Source organism: Limulus polyphemus, unplaced genomic scaffold, assembly GCF_000517525.1.
Source record: "Limulus polyphemus unplaced genomic scaffold, Limulus_polyphemus-2.1.2 Scaffold202, whole genome shotgun sequence".
Classification (NCBI taxonomy): Eukaryota; Metazoa; Arthropoda; class Merostomata; order Xiphosura; family Limulidae; genus Limulus; species Limulus polyphemus.
The window spans coordinates 54,444-66,817 of NW_013665812.1; the positions used below are offsets into that span (position 1 = coordinate 54,444).

Genomic DNA, 12,374 nt, shown 5'->3' on the forward strand with positions numbered 1-12,374 from the left:
AAAAGTCCACGCAGGTTTGTTCAATTACTTTAGAATACAATTAACAAGACAAATTATTATTCTCCACTTCGTTTTTACAATACAATCTGCAATAATTTCACTTTTAGCTCTTTATGGCTAAACTCACAAACACATAACATAGCTCTGGCTATCTATCTAACTAAGTAGCTGTCTATCATACTTGAACTACATTTTGTACACGCATTTATATATTGACAGAGACCTATACGTAAGTGGAAACAATTGTGTATATATTATAATTATATCAGCATAACATGTTTCCTTACTCAAATATATCTGTTACTACTACTGTTGTGCAATCTGTCCTTCCTAAACCACTCCAGTTACACAACTACCTCATCAAGTTAAATAAGGCAAGTTCAAAAACATCACCCAACTCAAAGTCCACAAATTATGATGGAAAGTTACTATAAAAAGCACATAAGGTACAACAGGAAATATTTTCCAAAATGAATGAATGGAGTAGCAAACGACAAGCTATTTATCTTTACATACATCTAAAAGAGCTAGCTCTAGCAAACTTCCAATAGACAGAGAAATAGAAACTACCAGGTATTAATGGCTTCATTTTAAAAAAACAACAACAAAGATTTGTAGTGTAACGTCAAAAGGAAGTTTGTACAGCAAAGTTTAGCAGCAGAGGAAGTACAATAAGACTTAAACTAAATTTGTTGAATACGTGGAACTACTTATTGCATTATCTTACCCAGATTTTCCAGATGAAATAGTATATTTTTTGGCACATGACCAATTCATAGATGCCACAGTAGATGAGGATATGCAAGTTAGGTTCAAGCAAAGTAGGTGTGCATCTTTATGGAAAGTTGTTAAGTTGGCAATGGAACTTGAATTAATTAAAGATGCAGATAAACAACTAAAGACCTCATCAATGAATTATGAAATTATCAAATCAAACAGTGTAGAAATATAAACTTTATCTTACAGATCTAGAACAATATTTCTTAATATTTTTAATATCAGAAACTGGTTTGCTACCTCCATAAACTGTTGTGGACCACTGAAATGCATGTACAATGAAAAACCATTATGATTTAAATATCAATACTGAGTCTTTTTTTTTGTTTATTTGTAATTAAGCACAAAGCTACACAATGGGCTATCTGTGCTCTGCCCACCACGGGTATCGAAACTCTGATTCTAGCGTTGTAAGTCCGCAGACATACCGCTGTGCCACTGGGGGGCTTGTTTTTGTGAAATACCATGGACATCAAGTTGATTGTGAGTTTGCATCCGTCCCCAGACTGGTGGTTGAAAAAACACTGGTCTCGAATAACTCAAAGGATTTATCAGAGAACTGTTTATGCAGAATGGAAGAAGTAAAATGATGTTCCAATTGTAATTTAAAAGGATGTAATGCCAGGAACTGAAAATGAGAGCTTTAAGGAAACAAAAACTTCTCCCAAGGGATGACAGGAAAAGGAAAGTGCTATAAGCATGGAAAACATTGTCATTATTTGTAATATTGTGATCAATGAGCCATCGAAGATGAACTAAAGAGATGGTATCCTGAGATGAGAGTACTTTTCTGCTCTAGCTGAGTTAAGAAGTGCATTGTGTAAGGAAATCAGTCCATAACTTTATGAGGAGTTTTGTGATATGTTGATCAACAGCTAACACTGCTCAATCTGAACTAATAATAACAGCTGGGAAATTGCCAGTCAAACATATGAATCTAGCTCCCTGCGAATTAAGGCCTGTTCCTCTTCTTAAGATAAAGTCGAACCCTAATCATTGGAAGTCTTTACAAGTAGCTTTTTCGACTATAATGGGAATTTCCGTTGTCGATAAATCCATCCCAAATTCATACTAAGAACTATTATAATTCGGTAACAAGAAATAAATGCAAAAAAAAAAACAAATGTTGAAACACATGAATGCAAACACAGTAAAATAACTGTTGAAAAAATGAAATGGCAAAGAAGCACGTTCATAACCAGTAGCCACATGCGAAAAAACACGTCTAAATAATGCTGCGCCAATCAAGAGTGTTAGGATTGAGCAAGAATAGCAGAGAGAAATAGCTGTGCCAATATAGATGGTGCAATACTATCGGTGAAAAGTAGCCATATGATACGTACATGTTCAGAAATGGCGCAAAATTTACGAAGTATACAGACTAGTGTGCTGATCGCGAACTTTTTAGCAGTGCTTAGAGGGCAGGAGAAGAGGTAAGAACATATCAGAACAAAACTTATAAATATATTAAAATATTTCACTACCATGTGTATTTTAAGGAATGCAGAGTTTAGAACGTCGGTGCTTCACTATATTGTAAAAGTCCATGTCACCATATCCAGTAATTACCTACCTGATGACAATAGCTCTGCAGTATAGTTTCCATTGAAAAGGGCTGTTGTAAGGCTGCTATGTTCAAGACATCCCACTCCTCCCTGCTAGCTTTACATAATCTGTCCATTTTATGAGGAACCACAGTTTCCCAGTGGCCAGTCAATAGTCTGATTGCACAGCTATACATAGGTATTACTCCCAGAGACTTGACAGGTATTTCTTCCAATTGCTAAATGTATTTTATAGATGAGTTAACATGTTGTGGAAGCAATTTGTGTAAATATTTCAGGTGGAGATCCTCCTTGATACATTGCATACTGTTCTCTGGGACACATGGATGGCTTTGTGTTGGAAAGAGCTGTTACATACCCTAACCAAAAGCAGTCACTGTTCAATGGCATCACACTACCCACAAAATGCCAAACAATTTCAAAATATAGTTCTAATACATACCATTCCAATATGACTTTTATAGCATCTGTTATTGTCCCGACTTGCTGATTAGCCTATTTATAATTGTTTTAAAAACATGTTCATAGAACCAGCCAACTCCAAAAAGCACATAAGAATATGTCAGAATATCTGCTGATCCAAGAAATAAATGCCAGTGACAACCATGCTATTATTAAACAAGAGGATAGAAAGAAAAATGTGCTTTGCCTATTTCTGCAAATAAACTATGCCATTAGCTCACCAGAAAAAAAAACATTTTTTTGCTATTCTTTAGGCTGTTTTTAACTTTCAATACTGCATTTTGAGGTACAAGTGCACCATTAAATCTCTTCACTTAACATTGAGATGATCATTGAATTTTTGAAATATTGAAGGCGATATAGTAGAATAATACAAAATTTGCAAGAGTATAACTCAAAGGAATGTGCACAAAGTTGGGTAAAATAAAATTTATTTTAGATATATGGGAAATGCTTTAAGATGCTTCTTTGCAGTTTTATTGGCCTTTTAGGGTCACTGATAGATAAGTAAAAATTTTCTCAAATTGTTAATCACTTCAGTAGACTTGCACCCATGGTGTTCAATATAAGAATTTAACAAAATATTGATGCATTATCACAAAATTCTTGCAGTTAAAATGACTGTAAGTACTAAGAATATCAGAACTTCCAGAAGAGTCAACAGGGTCCAGCAGATGGAAGATAAACTGGTGTGCTAGAACATTGTTGTGCCTCTATTGGCTATTAATGAACAACTGCAATATACTTAGGTTAAAACGAAATTGAAAATGGATAACTAGATTTACAGACAGTAATACCTTAGAGTCCATAATCCTAGAAATATTGTTCTTATAGAGAGCTGACTAAACTGTGTGACAACACCCTGCAAAGAAAATAGCACAACGTCTCAAAAAATAGTTGAAATAGATGGCACCAATGAGAAACACTTTGCAATTTCCCCAAATTTGCAATAGCAGAACACTTTAAGTATCAAGAAAACACTGTTGAGAGTACAAGAAAGTTCTCTTTGGTTGAATGTTGTCAATATGTGTTAGAATGATACATAACATATGATTTTTATTGTTAACATTTTTCTTAAACACAATCAAATGTATTTGTGGAAAATGCCAAACAAAATAAAAAAGTGGCTATATATATTTTATCCAATATGTATATTGGAATAATCATTATTTATAACAGTAGCACATGCATACTAAGAGGGATGACATTATAGACACTCATAAATATTACTAAGCTCTCTTAGGCTGGATCATCTGGATATCTTTTCATCATCTTAATACACTTATTACTTCTGAGTAAAAGATTGATTTTCAGTTTGTTTATAATGTGTCCAGTCTCGTTCTTACTCCAAACTCGGTTAAAACCAGAACAAGGATTTACTCCATAAAACATTTACTGATCAATCCTTCTGTGATCTTATGGTACCACTTGGAAGTTACATCAAAGCCCCTTGAGAATAACATTAATCAAGGGCAGAATCTCCAGGCCTTTTTACTTAAAAAAACATTGAAGCAGCATGTGGAATAGAGATTTCCAGAAATCAAGAACATGAAAAGGGATTGTCAAGAGTGCATGATGGTCCCACTGATGATTAAATATACCACATACAAGGAAAGACAAATACACTATTAGATTTGGTTGATACACAATATAAGAACTCTCAATTGAAATATTTGCAAAAATTGTTCATTGAGCATCACAATTTAGAGAGGTAACATATATTGTTTGTGTGAATATATTTTGAATAATTTTGTTATAATGAGAAAGTCTGTCTAACAATCATTATTTGAAGTTTTCAATTTATTGTATAATGAGCAACTTGAAAAAAAATCTTGAATAATTTGTAAAGTTGGGCTAATAACAAAGTCAATAAATTCAATTTCAACCAGAGTCAGCAATGATTAATAGTGCTAAGATAAGAAATTATTGAGTAATCTATGAGAAAGTTTTAAACTCTTTACAAGGTTAATGGCTTGTTATTTTAAATCAAATTTAATATCCTTGTATAAGCTTAATGATAAACAATAGTACAATTACATAGGGTAACAAAACAGAGAAGTTTTAAAGTAAAATGATTTCATTGGATAATTGATTTTCCAAGGTTACTAAACATTTATAGTATCACTTCTTAATGTCATGTTTTCTGCAGCTGACCATATTTGCTGTAGGTAGCCAATGGGAAATTAAAGGTTGAGCACTGTCTTCCCTAATATCATACAGTACAAGTTCTTGTTTTCTTGAAGCATGCTAAGTATAAATATTCCAAAAACATGTAACTAGAAGTTCCTGAAAATTGTGAAAACTGTGCTAATGTAGTATATAAGAAAGGCATGGTCTGGCTTAAACAATAAGGTTATTTAGGTTCGTAATCAGAAGAAACACATTTTCAACATTATCAACCTTTCTCAGCACATTAATATCAACAACAACTTTCAAAATATTAGTATTCATGATGGAGTCTACATGAAACATAATGTCAAAGGTTCAAAAACAAATCTCTGAAGGTCTGCAATTGTGCTCAACACATTAGCCCTACTGCTTCAAAACAATATCTTATCCTCAGTCAACTATGTTAATACTAAATATACACCTTGGAAGACTACATGTTCTTTTTTTGAGGATATTCTTCTTTTAAAAGTCCCGCAGATCTAATAACTGGTTTGCTTATAAAACTCAAATTTTTTCAAAGTGTTACTTCACAATTTTATGAACCAACCATCTTTTTTTCATTACAATGTGAGACTGAACATATAGGTGATTATTTAATAACCTTCATGGACTAAGTGGTCTTCTGTTGATTATATTATTTTGAAACACTTACTGTCATTCTTTAAAATATTTTTGAAGTAATTACTTTACAATAGAGTTGTACAATTAACTCAATTAGTGGCAAGTAAGATAAACGATTAACCAGAATTACAATTAAATTAATTTATATCACAAAAATAATCAACTAATCAAAATTAGTGTTTCCAATTATTACAACTATCTAAGAAATCATAACATTGCTAGCATAATATCACATTATTGCTTTTAATTAATTCAAGGTTATTCAGCTTAACTGATTATTGTCATAACACATGAAAATACTCAACTAATCAAATTTAAGGTATTTGATTATTCCAACTGTCCACGTAATCAAAATACTATCTATTGCTATTTTTGTTGTCACAACTCTGTGTGACAATACGCATAGATTCTACTTGTACACAACTCACAAAAGTTACATTGTAGCCTAGTGGCCAATGGTTACATAGGTAGACATAGTGATGCCTACTTTTCATGTTTACCTTATATGTCTAAATTTAATTATGTAGCTTTAACTTAATATATTGCCAACTTACTACAACTTAAAAATGTAACCAGTGTTACTTAGAGAAAGATTGCTTAGTAAAAACATTATGGCAAGTTAATATTCATTAACATTTATTTAGTTAAAACTGTTGATTGCTGAATAACTTATTCATTTAGATGTGTTTGTCAGAAATGACTAGACATGGATTAATAACAGTTTAACAATATGTAATAATATTAATTTTTTACCTGTTTACATGAAAAGAACCGTTTCATTATAAATAGCTATAGTAACACAAGAAGCACTAAAAAGGGAAAATAATGTTCTGGCTTTCATCAAGTACAGTTTAAATGCTGCCTAGTACAGTAACCTTTAGGCTCTTTGTTTCTCAGCATGCATATATTTGTACAATTTTTTTCCAATCTGTACTATAAACATATTTAGTCATTTTAATGTTTTTTCTAAACATATATGAGGTATCAACAACTTTTAACTTAGAATTTATGCTTATGCTATTTTTCAATACTTAAAACTTTATTAGTTACCTTTTAAGTTTTCAAACTAATGATTGATTTATGAACAAGTTCCAAAATGTCTGTTATTAAAATTTTTTTCATATTACTATGATTTTAACATTTCTTATAATACTTCAACTTTTACCTTGTGAATCATTTTAATCTCTGCAACAAGATCATCTAGTATCACCATAAGTTTTCCTGCCAAATAGTAAACCTTCTACTTCCTTTGTTTTTCTAAGATCAGCATGAATCTATTTTCACTGTGATAATTAGTTTATTTAATTTTAGAAGTTTCATGAAAATGTTTAGGGAGAAACCACATTTTCAGTTTCATATAAGTTTTATAAAGAACATTTTATTCTGAACAAAGAATTAATTTATTTAATTCTAGTAGCTTTGTGAAAACGTTAAGGGAGAAACCATATTTTCAGTGTCATACAGGTTTTCTGCATAAACAATATATTTACATGTACGACAATTCAAGCTTAAAAATTTTAAATTTATTTTAAATTATTGTTTATCTGAAGATGTCTATCATATTAAATGAAGGATAGTCCCAAAATGTCTTTAAAAAACCAAAACAAGATGAAAATAGAAAGGTTAGTCTCATGTAAGGATAATTACTAGTTTAATGTAATCAATAAATGAGCCAGGTGATTAGTCAATTAGCAAAATCCATTAACCACCCACCTCTATATAATATAATGTATAATTTGTCAACCAAAGCATACATGCAGACTCCCACCAAATTTATTCTTTAAAGAAATATACTTCCAATTCATCAAAATATCTGTTCAAAATATGTGTTCAATAACATTGAAAAAATATTACCTTAATAATATTTTTGAAATACCAAAATTGTGGTCTAACAATTTCCAAATTTTTGAAATTATAATATTTTATTGTTATATTCTGTATTACTTACAAACATATGCTTACATACAGCTATGCTTAAAAAAAAAAAAAAATTTTATGTAGCCAAAAATTTAAATTAAAACACTTTTTCTGTAATGTCATTTTAAGTATTTAATAGTAGGGATTCTAAATAATTCACATGCTGAAAAACCAACCATTCAAAGTATTGATTATGATATATTATGTGCATATATACTAATAATATGCTACAAAGGTCACCAGTGTTTCCAGTATAACAATTAAAAATTTCTACAACAGCAACTTTTTCATCTACTACCTATCAACCTGATCATGTCAGCAGAGCTAGTGCCTAGACAGCTTGACTATCACTTCAACATTTCTCCAGCTTACTTGACTGGTCATTGGGTATTAGCTCTTAATATTCTGATAATATAAATGGTAAATAAGTGATTGTGGTTTTGATTCTTGTGAAAGTCATAGCTATCAAGGATATGGCTATACTGAAAGTTTATAAATGTCATGTCCATTCCATGGACAAATAAATATATAATATATAGCTAAATGAAACAGTGTAAGTTTGCCAAGCAAAGCAGGGCTTGAAAATCATTTTTAAATCTATGCAACTAGTATCACTTTACTTGTTTGTGTACTTTTTTATTGCAGCATTTATTTTGTTATGGCAATTCTACGAATACCCAATGGTCCCTACTTTCCATTAAAATTTTAATTCTTTTTTCCTGTTCATAAGACTTAAGAAGTGTTCCAAAACAATAAAACAAAAGCAAACATCATTACACAAGATTCCATTTATTACTACCATAAGTGCCTGCAAGTGTACAAGGAATCCCAATCAAGTTAATTCACTAAAATAACAACAGAGTCAAACCAAGTATGTATATACAGAAAGCAATGTTATTGTCAAGATGGATTTCTGCCCTTTACAATATAGTTAGACACTACTGAAACAGCCATATGTATTTACAGATATTCCATTAATGTCTATGCACAAACTTTCCTAATTACACTGCATAATTTATTAATTATAGTAAAAGATAAATTAGAAATACTGCAAAACATGAAGCAGATAAAAGTACAATATATTATATATGAATTTAGGCAGAAACGTATTAAAAGGAACACAAGATATTCAATTTTCAGTTTAATTATATCACGTTTTTAAATAGATAGCAAAATTCTCATAGCATTACTATCAAAAGGCTATTGTTTATTACATAACAATTAAAGCATTTCTTTCAAAAAGACAATACTTGAATGCTGATGAATTAAAAGGATTTTAATTGCAAATTGCAAGATCTAAATATAAACAAGAGAAATACAAGATTTTCTGTCTCATTTTTACTAAAAGCTTTAAATCATTAAAAAAATTCTTCTTGAGACATTTCCAACCTTGGAAACTCTCATTTTCTTTAAGTGTTACATTATACTAATTTACCAGTTTGAAATATTACTGTTAAAATACATACACTCATATATTTAAGCAATATTTTGGTGGTAGAAATTTTAATTCTTGTAATAACTCCATAAGCACAATTTTTTATAACACTTAAAACTTTTAAAGCAAATATACACAATAAAGAAAAAACATTACATGAAAATAGAATAAGTAGCAGCTAAAGTTTAACAAGTCTTTGTAAGCTGAATTTTCTTAGTTTTTAAAAGGATAGAAATTTAAATTCAATTCACAAAGTCTAACATTGGTATGGTAGAAGTTTACTTTAAATATCAAATTCTTGTAGAACTTTAATTTAAAGACTTCAGGTATGCTAGTAATATTTTTAACCCAATTTTTATTAGCAATATTTAACACCAATGATAAAAAAAATGAGTTGTTATCTAACTTGTGCTCGAACACAAATACACAAGGCCTACACCAATGACAGCATACAAGTCTTACAATTACCCCATAAATCCAGTTAAGTTAATTTTGGCTTTGAATGAAACACCTCAATAGAATTAAATTTGACTATTTCATTATTCAATACATATTTTAATCTTGTAAAAGTATTATCACACCCAAAACTTGCAAGCAGTTTAGTGTTAAAAAGATAAGCTTTTTTGGCAATTTATTAATTAGAAAGGTTTGAATTTGTGTGCAAAAAAACATTAATAGGATAAACTGGTAGCCTATAGTCACCAACTGGTTCTTATAGCATTTTTGAAACATTTCTTGTGCTCTGTGTATATTTTAAATGGTAGTTAGATATATAATTTAATATTAAATTAAAAATCAAAACTTTTAAAATTCTTCCTATGCAGCTTTTGTTTTACATTATAGTTTCATAAAAGTAAACTTTCAGGTATATTGACATATTTAAGGATTTACTGATTCTAGTTTAAATTTTAATGTATATATTCATGAAGTAAGAAAGTCTAGTAACTAAGAAATTAATTAGCTTGTTAAATTTTATTCTCTATGATTTATGAAAATTACTCCAAATGCTGATTATTTATTTTTATATATGTAATCACTATGGAAATCTTGTACAAAGCTTTTTTTCTTTAAATCTCAAATTTAACATTTCAATCTGTTTTCTGCAGGTCCTGTGTTGAAAGAAACCAAGATTGTACAATAAACATTTCCTACTTTTGTGTAATAAAATAAAACGGATAATTATTTGTGATAAATACTGCAAAGTATCTTAGAATGTTGAATATAAGACAACTAAACAAAATAATGTAATAATTCCTTTAAAATATTGATCAATGTAAAATTGATCTAACAACAAATTTGCCCTTTGAAAAGTGGCCTTGATTATTAAGTTGATAAAAAAAATTTAAATAAAAATTTGTTTTATGCAGTTTTCAGACTTTTACCATACGTGTTACAAACTTGATTATACATTACTTAGCAGTTATATCTTTGAATAAAACAATTCAGTTACAATGTCAGTGTTACACTCTTCTAGATGCACGCAATCATTAAGCTCTTAGCTTAAGCTGAAATAAAAAAAAAGAGTAAAAAAATTCCACATGCAGATCTACTTGTTTGATATTGACTTATTAATCACAATTGGATAAGTACTATTTAAAAAAAAAAAAGAGACACATTTTTGATACATCCTGGGCTTTCACTTTAGCACTGGAATTCAAAACAAGTTATTTAGGTTAAAATAGAAGCTAGAAAAACAGATTAATCATTTAATGGCTTGAAATTATATGCAGGCTCTACCACTTCACTGTTGTTACACAAATGGTCACAAGATGCTTCAGACTTCTACCTTGACAATAATCTGGAAACAGGGTATGTGAACTTTTCAAGAAGTACAGTAAATTGAAAACAGTAAATCAGAACAATGAATCCATTCAAATGACAACGACTGCTCATGGTCGATATTACAAGTTACAGCTTACAGAAAACTGCACAATAACTTGACTTTCACTTTCAGAAACAGCTAATGTTACTTATTAATATTAGCCTAGGAAAATATGCTTGTGCTACATGGCATACTTGCGAGTCCATTCACGAGCGACTTCACCATACTTTTCTTTGTCAGTTTTGAACACTCTTGCTATTTCTGGCACAAGAGGATCATCTGGATTGGGATCACATAACAGAGAACAAATAGACAATAACACTTTCGATATCGTCAATGCCGGTGACCATTGTGACCTTAGAATATCCAGGCATATGCTTCCATTACTGTTAATATTTGGGTGATAGATTCTAGTTGTAAAGGCTAGTTTAGGTGGCTTAAACGGGTAATCAGTTGGAAAGTGAATTGTAAGAAAAAACACACCTCCTTGATACGGACTCTCCGGAGGCCCCATTATTGTGGCTTGCCAATGAAATAGGTCATCGCTCACAGGACCAGCAGAGCATTGAGCTGGTGGATCCTTTCTTAGATCGTCAAGTTCCTTTTTTATTCTTTTCAATGCCATTTTTCTGTTATAGCTTCTTCTTCTTCTACAACAATTAGACTATAAACGATCGCCCGAAAGAAAATATGGATGCACACTAAACTTGCACTCCTCAATACGTAAAGCTAGGCTAAAGAAATACCAGAAACAATCCGGTTATGGTCGGTTCGTTATTTCGTTACGTCATTCATTTCGCTCACGACCATTGGCTTCTTGGATAGTGCGTAGTTTAGCTAGATTCATGGCGTTTTCGCTTTCGGATTGTTATATAAATTGCCATTAATGTTATTAGTTTTAAACATGTTTCTCCGAATTTTGATTAGGTACATTTGGACATAATATAAAAGTATTTTCTAAAACAAAATATTACATATTACATTTTATAGAAGATAATATTTTCAAAATATATTTGTAATAATATTTTCAACGTCATCTTTTGTGAAACATAGGATAAGACGCCAGGTTAGAGATCCCCTAAAGATCGGATATAACCGTTCTTAATTTTGACCTACTGACCAGAGAGAGAAAGTAGCCAGTCAGCAGCACCTGCCGCCACAGTTGTTTTGTCCGGCTTTGAATCAGAATCCGAAATTGACTCATCCTTACAACGCAACCGAAAGTGAAACTGAAAATTCCGATAAATACGATAAGCAATATAAACACACACAACGTACAGAGTAAGCTACTTCTTTTTTAATGCTTCTTCTCCAGTGACTCAGTGGTACATTCTGAGTGCTTATAACTATTGCGTATGTGCTTGTTTGTTAATTTCCCGTAGAAATTCTTTCCGAGAAACTTCAGCGTTACAAGTCCTTTCTTAATTAAAACTAGTTTATTCTTTCTCGTTACAAACTTTGTAATGCACTGAATTTCCACAGTCACTTTAAACTTCAACACAAGCTATAATTCACAATGATTTACGCACTTTAGTTACGGTCACTACCACTCGCTTGACTCAATTATCTGTCTATCTGCAATTATATCTCCGCTTTATTTACCAGG

At 30.8% G+C, this 12,374-nt stretch overlaps 1 protein-coding gene across 1 annotated transcript; it reads right to left on the bottom strand.

Annotated features, from left to right (window-relative positions):
* Positions 1 to 10,949: 10,949 nt before the first annotated feature.
* LOC106478355 (ubiquitin-conjugating enzyme E2-17 kDa-like) lies at positions 10,950 to 11,393 on the bottom strand. Its single transcript, XM_022381947.1, has one exon. The coding sequence runs from the start codon at positions 11,391 to 11,393 to the stop codon at positions 10,950 to 10,952; it is 444 nt and encodes a 147-aa protein (XP_022237655.1).
* Between the last annotated feature and the right edge of the window lie 981 nt (positions 11,394 to 12,374).

What these genes read in the sequence shown, in the direction of transcription:
- LOC106478355 (XM_022381947.1), bottom strand. Translation starts at nt 11,393, where the DNA reads ATGGCATTGAAAAGAATAAAAAAGGAACTTGACGATCTAAGAAAGGAT.